We start from the raw sequence: 16,804 nt of genomic DNA on the forward strand, positions 1-16,804 counted from the left end.
CAAAAAAAAAAAAAAAAAAAGCAAATACGGTACAATACTGTGTTAAAATAAACTACTAAATAATAAAGGGAAAGTTTTAAAAATTTTTGACAAATTGTTTCTGTGCTTGTTTCACTTAAATTAAGATGGTTAAAGGCAGCAAATACAGTACAGTACTGTGTTAAACATAGTACTAAAAAAATAAATGAAAAACAGCTGTATTAAGTCAATGTTCAGTTGTAAACTTTTGAAAGAACCATAACGTTTTGTTCAGTTATGAACATTTTACAGTTACAAATAACTTCCATTCCTCAGGTGTGTGTAACTAAGAGGTTCTACTGTACGTTGACATTAAACTGTTATTTTACTACAGTTACGTTATTTTAATAAACCAGACCCCAAGAAGGGGTGGTGTTAGATGTATATAAGCATGTGTAGTTACTGGTGAGTTCAAGGACAAACTGAGGCAGTGGACCTCCCAGTGCCAAACCAGGTATGCTGACCCTTCTACATAAACAAAACTAACAATAACATAATGTAAGTCATACTTACATTCCAGATACTAATGATACTTTGAACACATGTTGAACAGTAGAAGATGGATTGCCTAAAGCCACATTGAGTGCTCGGTCAATGCTGAACGCCACCTGACGAAGATAGTGTTCTGACTGCTTCCCATAACCATCGTATGGCACATAGAGATAAGGAAAGATACCATGTAAATGGAGACAAGTCTTCTGACCTAGAAAGAAAAAGAAAGTCAAGCTGAGCAGCTTTTTCATGTAATAACAGATGTAAAAATATTCTGTACAGTCATCCAACTAACATGAATATAAAATCCACATATTTGGGTTACCAGGTGTCCCAAGTGGAACCAAAGCTATCTGCCTGCCTAATAATCAATAAACAGGATACCTTCTGCTTAAAAAAATAACTTACCAACTGTAAATAAAGGGGCTTTTTGAAAAATATTTAACTATCAATTGAACATTCTCCTCTACAGTATTGTGCAGCAAGGTAAGATTTCTCAAACGAAGAAGAGAGGCATAAAAAGGCCCAGGGCAAATAAGATAATATTCTTTCTTGAGGGATTATTTTCCAGGAAAGACTCAGGAAAGCTAAAAATAAATTCTCATATTGATGGTCTCTAAACTTGGTATTTAATTTTTTCCAAAACTGCTAGAAAATGTTCTATTGCACTTGATGCAAAGAAAAAAGACAGCAATACAACCATAAGATGATAAATAGCCTATACACATTTCACAATATTAACCAATTAACAAAAGAAAATCAATCATGGTACTGCCAGTAACATGAGGAATGTATTTTCACAGAGATATTTTCACACATATCAAAAATCTATTGAAAACTCTATTTAAATACTCCAGATTTGTGTTCCAAAAATATAAGAATTTTCATTAAGATCAGCATAATTAATAAATTCATATAACTGATCACTACAGTTGCTTTTGAAAGCTTTGAAAACAAAAACACTGAGCCTTGTTGAAATCTGTAAAAATCCATCATTTCCTCAAATAATTCAAAGATCTGCATGATAAAACATTCCCATTTGAGAACCTATAAATCAGCATCAGATTATAAAGTTTTGAAACTTATTCTACAGATTTGAGATCTGAAAAAATTAAATCCTGTGTCTCATATCTAACTTTTTTCTTTAATGTATTTTAAGATCTCCATCAGTTATTTTTAATATTGTAATTAAAAAACAAGATTCTAGAAGCCTGTGTATTTGCCCACTCCTTTGTTGTAAAACAGAACAATCAAGAGATAAACTAAAAGCCCTCCATATTTTCAATACAGACTAACTTTTCAACCCAATATTAGCCCTGGCGAGGTAGCAACAGAATCATATCCCTGTTCTCCTTCTAAATCTCACGCACAGAGGTTGGAGGCCTTGGATTTATTCTTCAGAGTCTTCGACCTGTGACATAACAGTATTATCATGAATTAAAGTGCTAGACATAAAACTATTCACTTCAGTTTAATTTGATTCTGATCTTTAATTAATTGACCCTTTTCAATTTGTTCCATAGATGTCTCTAATTTTGGAATTCTTGATCAAATAAATTAAAAAAATAAAAATCAGATGCTAAACGGATGTAAAACAGTCAGTGTAATGACATCTCCAGGACATGCTGAGGAATCAGAGCTCAAAACAGAGAAGAAGCCAGATCTATGTTAGGGGAAATCATCATTACTGTGAGGCACCTCCATCATTTCTGCTAATAGTAGGCTGGATATACTCATACAACTACTGCGGTTGCTTTGACTTCTCAGGTGACCTACATTTTCTTGATCTCATGTATTAAATAGCCTATAAATCAGCCGTTCTCAAGCGGGGATCTGCAAGCCCCCGGCGCCCATCACCACCACCTGGGCTGAAGCCAGGAAGTGCCGGGCTGAAGCCCTAATCCCTGGCATGACGCTCCCCCTGCATCTACTGTGGGACTGAAGCCAGGAGGCTCAAGCCCTGGTGCTCCCTGTGGGGCAGAAGCCCTGAGCCCATGGGCAGAGTTTGGAACATGGAGGGCATTGCCCCTGCCCCCAAACTGCAGCACAAAAAAATGGCAGTCCGGGGGGCAGCTCCACACCTCCCCCCATCTCCTCTCCCTGCCCCCTGCCCAGGTCGGAGGCGGGAAGCTGCAGCAGTGCGGGACAGCTGCTGTTCTGGCTGGTGCCATGGAGCAGGCAGCGGCAGTGTTCCCTCTTCTCCTGCTCCTCTGATCCCAACCCCCTTTGCTCCCACAGAGGCAGCCAGTAAGAGCCCCCTGGGTGGGGAGACCAGGATCTGTGGCTGGCAGACCCCTCCTGGGAAAAGGGACCACAGGGGAGTCATAACAGCACACAGCCCCTAATACCTCTCTCTCTGCACCCTGAGCTACCCCCTGCCTACACACAGCCCCAGCTACCCTCCTCCCTGCACCCTGAGCTACACCCTACCTGCACACAGCCCCTAGCCATCCCCTCTCCGCACCCTTAGCTACCCTCCTGCCCGCATACAGCCCCTAGCTAGCCTCCTCTCTGCACCCTGACCTGTTTTCAAACTTTTAGAGCTAAGCCCCCCACCTTTGAGTTATAATTTTTGGTTGCATGCCCCCGCCCGCCAACCCAGACAGGCTGGGTGGCCTGCTGAGGTGAATCACGGGGTGGAGGTGGCGCTCCCTCCCTGGACCCTACCATGCAGAGATGGCTTGAGCCCCACTGGCCCCTGCCCCCCCAAACTAGAAATCAAACTACGCCTATGCCCAAGGCCCCTTCCCCAGGGTTCCCCCCACCCACCCATGGGCCCTGGAGTTTTTATAGCATGTCGAGGTGGGCCTCACAGAGAAAAAGACTGAGAACCTCTGCTATAAATGGCTCTACTTTTGCTAACAGGCTGCTATGTCCTATTCCAAAAGAAATTATAGTATCTCCTCACTTAATGTTGTAGTTATGTTCCTGAAAAATACCACTTTAAGTGAAAGTATGTTAAACGAATCCAATTTTCCCATAAGCTTTACTGTAAATGCGGGGAGTTAGGTTCCAAGGAAATTTTTGGGGGGCAGACAAAAGGCATTATATACTGTACAGTACAGTACTGTACTGTATTGTGGTTGGGAAGTGCCCCTGGCTTACCCCACACAGGCACAGCCCGCTGCAGGCAAAGACACTAGGAAGCACCTTTGCAGCAGCAGTGGCAGCTTACCCAGAGAAGAACAGGAGTCGACTTTGCTGGGGGATGCTCCAGGCCCGCCTCTTCCCATCCCCACTCCACTCCAGGCCCACCTCTTTCCATCTCCCCTCCACTCCGGAGCACGCTGCATCCCCACCCCGAAAAAGTCCTAAGCACCGCCAAACAGCTGTTTGGCAGGCTTAGGACTTTCTGGGAGGGAGGGGGGACAAGTGGAGACGCAGTGCTTCCTCACTCCTGCCCTCCCTCCCAGAAAGTCCTAAGCGCCGCCAAGCAACCGTTTGGCGGTGGGGGAAGTGCTGGGAGGGAGGAGGAGGTGGAGAAGAGGAACTTATGCAATGCTCCCTTGTAAAGTTGCTGCTCTTCCACAAAATCTTACCTGCAGTGTACAGAGCAGGCAGCCAAACGATGTTATAAGGGAGCACTGCACAACTTTAAACGAGCATGTTCCCTAATTGAGCAGCGATGTAACTTTGAAACAACATTAAGCGGGAGGATGTTAAGTGAGGAGTTACCGTAGCTATAACAACTCAGAAAGAGATATTACCTAACACTGCCTTTCTTATGTATGTTGTGTCAGGGAAGATCAAGTGTGCAATTCCCATATCTTAGGAAATGAAAGAAAGTTTGAGAAGAGATAGACTATCATATAGGGACATGGCAACAGTGATTTGCATCCTCCATTATGCAATGTTCCATCTTGAACTAACAGTCTCCCATAGTTCCACAGGACTACAACTTGCAATTACAACTAGCACACCTTTATTTTTAATACACAACTTGCTCATATTTATTTCTAACTGAATAGAAGGAATTACTGTTTTTATTCAGTAAATGGCAAATCTTTCTAATCTGCTTCATTTCCTCCCCAAATAAGTCGTGTGTTGTAACTGCTGCCTGCTAACATCACTAGTTTGGCGACTGCAAGTGGAAAATGTTTCAAGAATTCAGACAGTTAACTAATCGCTTTCAATAAGCCACAACCACTTCATTGTTAGTCCATGCAGTTACATTATTTTGATGTTTCATTTAAACTACAATAGAGTATGACCTACGTGAAATATAAGGTAGTACTGGAGGTAAGGTTTGCCCAATTTACCTGATACATAACTAACTACTTTACCGCTTAATGTAAGTGGGAGTGGTGCTGGTGGTGGGGGAGAGAGACAGTTAAGAAAGGAAGCGATCCAAGTTAAACAATGACAAGGAGAAATATTTACTTGTTCTGACAACAGATCTCTACTTCTCCACAGCAGAATACTATAACATGAGCATAGAAGATCTCTGCCAATGTACCTTTACGTTGTTTTGGAGGTATCACTACTGTGGTAAGAAGTAAATTCAGTCCCTGTGCCCATTCATAGATGTTTACCTACCTATTGAGATTGCTAATAAAGATTTAAATTAAGTTTAGTTGTGATGTCAGCTTTGAAGTGTACATTCATTAGGAAATGGATGTATACCAATTATTTGTTTAACAATCTTCTCAGCAGCCATCAGGTAACAACTTTGGAAACTACTGAACTGCACTGGATTTGAATCTATGACCTTCAGGTGAAAAACTATCTTCTTAATGATTTTTTTAAAATTTACATTAATATGATTAGCTCCACAGTTCAATAATTGTTTTTATGCTGTCAACACATTTATTAAATCAAAGCAAATGCAATACAGAACAGATTAAGTTACATAATGAAGAACATCAGCTATATACATACATGTTCAAGGACTACATTCTGTTGTAACCCTGAGGATCTCCTTTGTAGCAACAGAGCAAAATTGTAACTCTGAGCAGAATTTTGCACACTACGTATATATGAAGTGCCTAGATACCACTGTGATTTGTATGCAAAGTACTCAGATGTAAGATGTTCTACCATAGGACTACAGCAAGATAATACTCAAAAGCAATAAGTAAAACCAACATATATTTTATCAGTATTACAATGAAGGGTCTCAATCCCCGGCTCTGGTCAAGATGCGCTCACAGTACATGAAGTGGTGGGGGCAATGCCACTGATCTTTAGGAATGCCAGGAGACAGTTTGGCCCTCAGCTTAATTATTATTTGTATCATTGTAATACCTAGGAGCCCTAAATCATGGACCTGGACTCCATTGTGCTATATGCTCCCTGTCCCAAACAGCTTACAACTTAAACTCATTGCTCCAGCTTTTCCACAGGTCAGCAAATGAGAACCCAGAGCACTTGTTCCATCAACTGGGAAATGCTTCCTGAAGACATATCATTGATATACCCTGTACATGGGATTTTTCCCATGCTGGGATACTTTATTGACTTTATAGATTGATGCAGAGATTTTGTTTAATATTTTCATCTATATTTAATTCTGCCCATCCTGGAAAACTGAACATTTTAAAAAAAGAGGATGTGTGTAACTTCTGCTTTATATATAATGTGCTTATTATTAGTAGTACCACCACAGCAGTGGAAATAGAAAGTAAGGAATCTTTTAAGTGGAAAAACTCACTGCTCTCCATTTTGGGGTAGAGGTAATTATTAACAGGATGTACACAACTGGGGATGCTGCTCATCTATGTGGTTGTAGCTGACCAAGGTTTCAGAAAGTGGTAAAATACATGAGATTCTTTTCACTTGATAGGATAGATCTGCTAACGCTTTCTGGCAATATTATTGAACATTTTTGAATGCATAAAAGTTATATATTTTCTGAATGAAGAAAATGTAGTTTTGATGTAATATACCTATGACTTCTGAAAAGCATTTGACTTGATAATGCACATTTTGATTAAAAACAATACAAAATTGACATGGCACAGACAAAATGGATTAAAAACTGGCTAACTGACATGTCTCAAAACGTAACTATTAATGGGGAATCATCACTGAGTGAGTGTGGTTCTGATGGGGTCCTGCAAGGATTGGCTCTTGGCCCTACACTGTTCGAAATTATCTGTGTCCTGGAAGAAAACATACACAATCTAGGAGATAACAAAGGTATAACAAGAACCAATGGCTGGAAGTTGAAGATATTCTATTTAGACTAGAAATATGGCATAAATTTTAAAACAGTGAAGGTAACCAACCATTGGAAAACGGTTACCTACTTTTCATAACTATGTTCTTTGAGATGTGTTGCTCATGTCCATTCCAAGTAGGCGTGCGCGCACAACATGCATAGTCGCCAGAAGGTTTTTCTCCATTGGGTCGGCTCTGGAGCTCCCTGGAATCACGCCTTCATGGCAGTGTATATAGGTCCCTGCTGACCCACCGCCGCTTCAGTTCCTTCTTGCCAGATACTCCAACAGAGGGAAGGCAGGTGGCTCTTGGAATGTACATGAGCAACACATCTCGAAGAACCACCATTATGAAAGGTAGTAATGTTTTTTTCTTCTTTGAGTGATTGCTCATGGGAATCACTTACTTGGAATCGACAAGTAGTCCCTAGGAGGAAGGGTCAGAGTTCACCTAGTCGCAGACTGTAGCACTGCTCTGCCAAATGCAGCATCGTCTCTAGCCTGCTGTATGATGACATAGTGCAACATAAAGGTGTGAACAGATGACCACGTCACCACCCTGCAGATATCTTGAATAGGAACCTGGGCCAGGAATGCTGCAGACGAAGCTTGCGCTTTATGGAGTGCGCCATTAATGCTGGGGCCAGTATCTTTGCTAGATCGTAGCACTCCCTGATATAGGCTGTTATCTATTAGAGATCCTTTGGGACGACACCGGGAGCCCCTTCATCTACTCAGCCATTGCAATAAAGAGCTGTGTCAATTTTGGAGATGACTTTGTCCGCTCAATGTAAAAAGCTAACACTCATCTGATATCCAGGGAATGGAGCATCAATTCCCAGTTATTAGCATGTGGCTTAGGGAAAAACACTGGAAGAAAAATGTCCTGATTCATGTGAAATTGCGAGACTACCTTTGGGAGGAATGCTGGGTGCATCCACAACAGCACCTTGTCTTTATAGAACACAATGTAAGGTGGCTTGGATGTCAGGGCCTTGAGCTCAGAAACCCTCCTGGCTGACGTTATAGCCACTAGGAATGCCACCTTCCAACAAAGGGGGTTCCAAAGGAGAGAGCATGTTGCTAGAGGCTCAAATGGAGGGCCCATCAGCCTCGAGAGCAGCAGGTTGAGATCCCATGGGGGAATCAGCTGCTTTACTTGTGGGTACAGTCTATTTAGCCCTTTGAGGAAGCTGCCAGCCTCAACCCTCAGGGGTTAGTGAATACTGACCGTCCAGCTGAGCCGGGATGGAAAGCCGAAAGAGCAGCCAGGTGCACCTTTATCAACGATATCGCTAGACCCTGCTGTTTTAGGTGAAGTAAACAGTCTAGAATGAAGGGAATTTATGACTGCAACAGAGGAGTGCCCTTCTGCAGAGACCAAATCAAAAACTTCTTCCTCTTCCAAGGAAGGAGAAAGGCATCTGCAAGCAAGCCCGGACTGTGATTCAGGAAGGAGAAGAATTGCTGACACTCCCTGTTGCAAACAGGTCTATTTGGGGAAATCCCAACCTTTGGAAAATGTTGATCATGACATCCGGGCAGAGAAACCACTCGTGGCCATGAAAGGACCTGCTAAGGTTACTGGCCAGTTCATTCTGTGAGCCTGGAAGGTATGATGCCCCCAAATGTATTGAGTGGGCGATGCAGAAGTCCCACAGCTTGAGGGCTTCCTAACACAGGGGAGAGGAGTGAGCACCACACTGTCTGTTTATATAGAACATCGGTGTGGTATTTTCTGTCAATACCGATACACATCTGCCCTGTAGATGGGTTTGGAACGTCTGGCAAGCGAGGCACACCGCACGCAGCTTCCTAATGTTGATGTGCAGTGAAAGTTCTGCCTGGGACCAAAGACCTTGAGTCCTGAGTATTCCTAGGTGCACTCCCCCATCCCATCACCGACACATCTGTGATTAGGGACAGCGATGGCTGAGCTCTGGAAAAGCTCTGGAAAAAGCTTCCGCACACACTGCTTGCGGGTTGAGCCACCACTGGAGGGACTCGAGGATGTGAGGAGTGAGTGATACCAGTCTGTCTAGGTGGTCTTGGTTTGGCCTGTATACACAGGCTAGCCAAACCTAAAGGGGACAGAACCGCAGCCTAGCATGGTGTACCACATACGTGCAAGCAGCCATATGCATGAGTAGTCTCAGGCAATTCCATGCCGTAGCAGTGGGGAATCTTCTCAGATCCTCTATGATGGTGCTCATGGCAAGGAAGCAAGATTCCGGGACGAATGCACTGGCCTGACTGGAGTCCAGGAGGGCTCTGATAAACTCTATCCTTTGCGTGGGGGTTATGGTTGACTTTGCCATGCTCAGAATGAGGCCAAGCCTGTGGACCATCATCTGCTTCAGGCTCACAATTGGGTCCTCCAATTGGCCCAAGAGCGGCCCTTGATTAGCCAGTCATCTAGGAACAGAAATACTTGCACTTGCTGCTTCCATAGGAAGTCTGCCATGACTGCCATGCACTTGGTGAACACCTGAGCGGCCGCTGAGAGGCTGAAGGGAAGGACCGTGAACTGATAGTGGGTGTTGCTCACCACGAATCAGAGAAACCATCTGTGGAACGGGATTATGGACACGTGAAAATATGCGTGCTTCAAGTCAAAGGCAGCGTACCACTCCCCCAGATCGAGGGAGAGAATGATGGAAGCTAGGGAGACTATGGAGAACTTTAGCTTCTTCACCAATCTGTTTAGGTTTTGTAGGTCTAAAATAGGTCTGGGCCCACCCTTGGCCTTGATGATTAGGCAATAACAGGAGTAGAACCCCCTACCCCTGAACTAGAAGTTGCTCCTGAGAGGGATGGAGAGGATGGGTGGGAAGGCGGGAGGAAACAGAATTGGAGAGAATATCCCAATTGGAAATGGGATGACACTAAACTGGGAGGAGTGGTAGATACGCTGGAGGGTAGGGATAGGATACAGAGGAACCTAGACAAATTAGAGGACTGGGCCAAAAGAAATCTGATGAGGTTCAACAAGGACAAGTGCACAGTCCTGCACTTAGGACGGAAGAACCCAATGCACTGCTACAGACTAGGGATCGAGTGGCTAGCCAGCAGTTCTGCAGAAAAGGACGTATGGGCTACAGTGGAAGAGAAGCTGGATATGAATCAACAGTGTGCTCTTGTTTCCAAGAAAGCTAACGACATTTTGGGCTGTATAAGTAGGGGCACTGCCAGCAGATCGAGAGACATGATCATTCCCCTCTATTCGGCATTGGTAAGGCCTGATCTGGAGTACGGTGTCCAGTTTTGGGCCCCACGCTTACAAGAAGGATGTGGAAAAATTGGAAAGTGTCCAGCGGAGGGCAACAAAAATGATTATGGGACAAGAACACATGATTTATGAGGAGAGGCTGAGTGAACTGGGATTGTTTAGTCTGCGGAAGAGAAGAATGAGGGGGGATTTGATAGCTGCTTTCAACTACCTGAAATGAGGTTCCAAAGAGGATGGATCTAGACTGTTCTCAGTGGGAGCAGCTGACAGAACAAGGAGTAATGGTCTCAAGTTGCAGTGCGGGAGGTTTAGGTTGGATATTAGGAAAAACTTTTTCACTAGGAGGGTGGTGAAGCACTGGAATGTGTTAGCTAGGGAGGTGGTAGAATCACCTTCCTTTGAGGTTTTTAAGGTCAGGCTTGACAAAGCCCTAGCTGGGATGATCTAGTTGGGGATTGGTCCTGCTTTGAGCATGGGGTTGGACTAGATGACCTCCTGAGGTCCCTTCCAACCCTAATATTCTATCATTCTATGTAAAGCCTCCGCTCAATCCAGCAGAATGCGATTGTAAGATTTGTAACTTTTCAGTCATTTCTGGTATGATCATTAAGTTCTGTAACATTTTGCCAACTTTGTAACTTTACTTATTGTTAGCATAGCCTTTTAAGCTTTGTAACTCTTGCAAGCTTTGTAACCTTTTCAGTTACCACTTTTATAAACCTCAAAGCTTTGCAATTCCCCCGTCAAGCAATCAGAGAGAGTGTAAACAAGGGAGTGTATGTGGGACTGGGCGGAGAGGAACTGCAAGGAGAATAGATCACGGAGCCAGGAGTGTCTGATGTAATCTGCCCTGAGAAGGCAATCATGGGGTGCTGTAAAGAAAAGAAGAACCTGGTATGCATGAAAAGAACGAGGCCTGGGAATGCTTCTCGGTGACGGACACAGAAAGGAAACTCAGTGTACGTGACAGGAGCCGCCCTGTTCCAGCACAAGAAAGAAGGCATACACACAAGCCCCCGGCTTCTTGACCTGCTCACTGGCCCGGCTCTGTGACTGCAGGCAGACACACCAGGTCTACTACGCTTCGGCTTCTCGGCTTCCTATGCTGTCTCCAGTAACTCTTCGCCTGTGTGAGTGTGTGGGTGCACGAGGGTATGAATGCGATGAATGTGTGTGTGCATGAATAAGCCTCATCCCTTTTCTGTTTGATCCAACAGCAGCATTTAATAAAAACAATATAAGTGTAACCCTGGGTTGGTTTCTAGGGAAACTGAGGCAACACTACCATGCTCAAGACGCATCGATCTGAGGTTATTTGAATCCAGGCTCAGCAGAAATGGGATAGACGATTCACAAAGGGAGGGAAAGGATCTGGGATTTGAACTGGTGTGTCGCCCCCAGGCACACCTTCAAAAGTTTGGCTTAGAGTCTCAGGGCTGCTTTGCTGCACCCTGGTCCTGACCAGAGGAGGTCTGAGAGGGCCTCCTCCTTACTCCTGCCCTGCTTCCTGTTATAGTCCTGCCTCGAAGGAGCTGAGTAGCAGCAAAAGAAGGTTTGCGGTTTGAATGGCTCTCTCTAGGGGAGTGGAGTATGCAGCCATATGGACTTAAGGGGTTTCCCCCGAGTCCTTCAAGGCTATGGAGCCTACTGTCTGTTTGCTCTGAAAAAAGTCCTGAACAATCAAAAGGCAAGTCCTGGATGGTGTTTTGGACTTCATGCGGGAGTACCAAGACTTGAAGCCATGAGCTGCATCTCATGGCTATTGTGGTTGTCATAGTCTGAGTAGCTGAGTCCGCCGAGTCCAGGGAGGCTTGTAAGGAGGCCCTTGAGACTACCTTGCCCTCCTCCAGGACAGCCACAAATTCAGAGTGGGAGTCTGCCAGTAGCAGTTCCTGGAACTTGGACAATGTGTTCCAGGAACTGTAGCAATAGTGGCTCAGCACCTCCTGCTGGTTGGCTATGCAAAGCTGGAGCCCCCCGGTAGAATACACCTTTCTACCAAAGAGATCCAGCTTCTTCACCTCTTTAGACTTAGGAGTCAGCCTCTTCTGTCCCTGTCTCTCTCTCTAGTTGGCCGCCTCGGCTGTCCCTGTCTCTGGTTGGCTGAGTACCCAGTTGAGGATGGGTAAACAGGTTCACATACTCATTGGATGGCACAAAATATTTCCACTCTTCCCCTTTCGCATGCGGGGAGGGAGGGAAGAGAGGTGAGTGTTTGCCATAGCACCTTAGTGGTGTTCTGGATAGCTTTAATGAGGGGCAAAGGGCCTTCAGGGACCAGAGCATCCACCATAGGGTCCGTCTCCTCTGAGACCTCCTCCGCCTTCATGTTGGGGTTTTGAGCCACCCTTCTGAGCAGCTCCTGGTGTGCCCTGGTGTCCATGGCAGGCAGTGTGGTGGAAGTGCCCGCCACCGCTTCAACCGGGGATGATGAGGACGATGCCCGCAAGGGCAACAGGTCTTTCTGCCCTGCTGTTTTGCAGGGATCCCCCTGTGTCAAGACACCTGGTGCGGTGCCAGGGGTGGTGCTGGTTCCCAGGCCAGTGCCCACCTCAGTACAAGTCCTGGTGCCGGGACCCGCATCAGTCTTGGTGCCAACCCACATGCCAATCTCCTGCCCTCTCAGAGGTTTCCCGGGCCACTGAAGTCACTGATGGGAGGAACCCGCACCTCTGAAAGGGATCTGGACCCCAGCCCTTGTGCTTGGTGGTAAGCCCATAGTGTCCAGAAGGGCCATTGAGCCGGTGCCTGCCATTGCGGAGGCCAGGACATCACGGTTAGAAGCTGCCCTTCTTCCTGCTTAAGCGGTGCCAGGAATGGTTCTGGCTCTGGCAAGAGGTGTATGACTCTGCCTCTGAGTCCCATGAATAGTCCGACCTCAGCAACCCGGGCAGTGCAGACGGAGATGGTGCTGGGGAGCTGTACCGAGGCAATGAGAGAGGTGCTGCATCATTGTCCGCTTACCTCTCGAGGGCACAGTGCTTCTCTGTGGCACCGGTGCGGGGGACTGCGCCATCATCGTGATAAGGTCCCTAGCTGCCTGCTAAGTGTCCGGCGTGGAAGGGAGGTCTATGTCCTCCTCCCAACACTCCCGCACCAGGGAGTCCACAAGAACCGGAATCGACGTACCGCCCCGCAAGGCCGGAGTCAATGGCGTCAGCAGAGTTGGAGCCAGAGCAGGGTGTCCTGAGGTGGGACACACCCCACTGGTACCTGCTCGCTCCACTACTTTAGTGGGAGAGCGCCCTCTATCCATCGTCTTCTTGTGCAGCACTGGTAAATGGGAACAGTGCCGGGCACTCGCACCAGAAGAGGTCTTCAGCATTGGGGAATGGAAGTGCTGAGGGTCCCTGGAGCCAGAGTCCTTTCTTGACGCCATGGCTTCCCTTACCGAGGCCAGCGCGCTCCACACCGAAGTGCTGGGTTTGGGGTCAGATGCCACCTCAGGATGGAGGGCCGATTCCATAAGAAGCAGTTTCAGCCTAAATTCCCTCTTTTTTGGTCCTTAGTCTGAAGCCTTTGCAGATCTTGCACTTATCTGGTTGGTGTGCCTCTCCCAGACACTTCAGACAGGAGTCATGTGATTCTCCTTTGGCATAAGCTTCAGACAGGACTTACACGACTTGAAACTCTGAGATCGAGGCATGCCCCAGTTCCCAGGAGGGGAAATGTGATGGTGGGAGTGGGGGGGGGGGGACGACCCCCAACTGAAACTTATCTAAACCACCTATACTATTTACACTAACTATAAGATTTTTAACTAATTTACAGGTAACACTGAACAAAAGTCCACTAGGGGATCGCTTGCTGTTCACAAGATCGCTTGCTGCTCCAACGACCATCACTGGCGGTAAGAAGGAACTGAAGAGGTGGCAGGTTGGCAGGGACCTATATACACCGCCATGAAGGGGCAACTCCAGGGAGCTCCACAGCTGACCCAACGGGTACCCACTAGGGGAAAAACCTTCCAGCAACTGTGCACACACACCTACCTGGAATCGACATGAGCAAGCACTCGAAGAACAATTTATTAAGAGTTGTGGTATATTCTCCAGCATTGGACATTTTGAAACCAAGACTGGCTGTTTTTCTAAAGGATAGGGTTCTACTTCAAATAAATTAATTTGGGGGAAGTTCTGTGGCATGTGTTATGCAGGAGGTCAGACTAGATCATAATGGTATCTTCTAGTTTCAGAATCTATGAAAACAGATCTGGCTTCTACAGTGTTTCATACAAAGTATCACCAAATGCACTATGTATACCCTCAAAAAGAAAAGGAGTACTTGTGGCACCTTAGAGACTAACAAATTTATTTGAGCATCTCTGAAAGCTTTCGTGAGCTACAGCTCACTTCATCGGATGTTGTAGCTCACGAAAGCTTTCAGAGATGCTCAAATAAATTTGTTAGTCTCTAAGGTGCCACAAGTACTCCTTTTCTTTTTGCAGATACAGACTAACATGGCTGTTACTCTGAAACCTATATCCTGTGACTGATATGGCAATCTCCTGAAATCTCCTTGGAAAATCTTATTGAATAAAGTTTAAGTATCTTTGGAGCCCATTGTATTAAATAAAAAAATTATATATTATGGTGGGCGTGGATTATCAATGGACTATATACCGAACAACGCTCCAGACGAAAATGGTCTTTTGAGACAATATGTACGGGAAATCTCTAAGGGGAGGTGAACACAAATTCACCACCCCTAATTATGCAAAAGCCCAGTCTTCTGAAGCTACACCCTGAAGAAGGGACTATTGTCTACTGATTTCCTGTTCCCAGATTCTGAAGATCAAAGGCCCAAGCTGTACACATGAAAGACTAACCCATTTATGGGTATGCTTGTTCTAAGCTGAAGCTGTTATGAACATGTAACCACAGAAAAACCCTTTGACGGAATGTCACTGTTAAGGGCAACTGTACCTGTATTTTCCCCATAGTGATTCAGCAAGGGAACTCACTCTCAGGTTTTTGGCTCCCTAGGTGTTGACTTTCTTCAGTGGAGACCCGCATCCTTCTCCCTCCTGACCAGGGTATTTCCAGGCTGAACATTTCCCTACTTTCACTGTGTTATTCCCAGAAAAAGACATCTGCCTACATAGGCCTTCTTGCTTTCGGTCTTCAGAGAATAATCGCAGTAACAGCCAACAGTTATAAGCTACCACACTGTTCTTTCTAAGCAAGTATATTTTATTTTTAAGGTAAAAGCACTACAGAGAAAACATTTTTAAAAATAAAATAAAACCTACATGCATACTAATAACAGACATCACACCTCTTCCCCCACCATATCCACAAGGGTTCTTGGTCAATGTCAGTCCTTCCAACGCTGCCTCAAGTACTGGGGCCCTCTGTGGACCAGAGGTATTGTTTATTTACTGCATCAGAACAAAGCCACTGAGTCAGCTTAAACTCAGGCTATTTATTCAGAAGTCTTTTCTTTGTCTGTTAGTCACTGGACAATCCAGACTGGGTCTCTCAGCTTTCTCCTGTAACAGCAGACAAAAAATCCCCCATCTCAGGACAACGCTTGTAGGTGGGGGTTTGCAATCCCTTACTCCCCAGTACTTCCTAGGAATTCCACTTCATACATGTTATCCCAAAAGATCAATCATGCCTGGTACACTATTCAGCATAGTCTTTTGAAGTTCACATTATCTTGCACAGATCTCATTAAACCTTAACCCACAACAGTACACAAATGTGCATTTTCAATACAATGGATCCCAAACGTATTCAACATAATTCAATAAGGTTTAACTTAATTCCATAATGTTTGCCTAGGATATTGCAGGATATTGTCATATCTGTCACATGGGGTTTGAAGGACTAACTCCTACCAGAGTCCCTGCTGGATTTGTGGGGAAGGAGGTGATCTCTAGTAAGCTTGTTAGTGTGTAGGTTCTTTTACTGGTTTTTATGTGTTCTCTGTAATGCTTTCATCTTAAGGATAACAGTGCTTGCTTAGAAAGAGCTGTGTGGTAACTCATAACTGGGAAATTATGTTATTTAAAACCTCTAAAGAGGGAGAGCTAAGTGCAGAGGCTGGCCTGTTTAGGCAGTCTGGCTTGCTGGGAGTAACACTGTGTAGGCAGGGAACTGTGCAGCCTGGGAAAATACCTCATTTGGGTGGGAGATGTGGATCTCTACCCAAGAGAGGTGATGGCTGAGGGGCTTGGAGCTCAGTATGGGTGTGCTTAGTTGTCTAAACTTTCATAGTAACTCTTTTGTTTCCATGTATATTAGGATAACATTCATACAGGGTTGATACGTTAGTATGCACTGTTTTATTTAGCCAAACACCTAATAAGACTTTAAACAAAAGAAAACAAAACCAAAGTTATCACTGAAACTAGGTCCAAATAAGAATTTCGGGAAACATGTGTTTTTCAGATTCATGTAATAAATCCAGTTGATGTTTATTAGCTGTAGCCAAAAGGAAAGCTGCAGCCTTTAAAATGAAAACTATTTTCATTTTAAGTCAGTTTTTGCAGGAATGGCGACGTACACAGTTTTTTTTAGGACTTTGACAACCATAAAAACAAAGTTTAAAAATAAAATGGAAAAACTATCTTGAATGACAACAAAATTATGTTCTGCACACTGTGATGTTATATATATAAAAATAAAAACAGAGTAAACTAGGCTATACTTAAAAAAAAAAAAGAAGAAGAAGAAGAGACACCATTCTAATCTAAACTCACTTTTAAAAAGCTTTCCATTTTCACCACAAATTATATAGATTGTTAATTAAATATAAAACCACCGAATATTACTACTCGTAATGAAACCTATGAACTGGTACATTTATTTCAACTGCAACTATTTATCAATGAACATAATTTCTCAGTCAAAAATGCCACTTTTAAATCAAACAAACTTTTCTCACATAAAAGTTCACCTCT

General features: G+C 44.7%; 1 protein-coding gene across 1 annotated transcript in view; it reads right to left on the reverse strand.

Moving 5' to 3' along the window:
* Positions 1–16,804, reverse strand: part of REV3L (REV3 like, DNA directed polymerase zeta catalytic subunit) — a 253,067-nt gene that overhangs the window by 147,471 nt on the left and 88,792 nt on the right. Inside the window, exon 2 of the mRNA XM_048844767.2 lies at positions 532–721. Coding sequence (XP_048700724.2) covers positions 532–721 — 190 coding nt within the window. The remainder of the gene's footprint in view (positions 1–531; positions 722–16,804) is intronic.

This window comes from Caretta caretta, chromosome 3, assembly GCF_965140235.1.
Source record: "Caretta caretta isolate rCarCar2 chromosome 3, rCarCar1.hap1, whole genome shotgun sequence".
Lineage (NCBI taxonomy): Eukaryota > Metazoa > Chordata > Testudines > Cheloniidae > Caretta > Caretta caretta.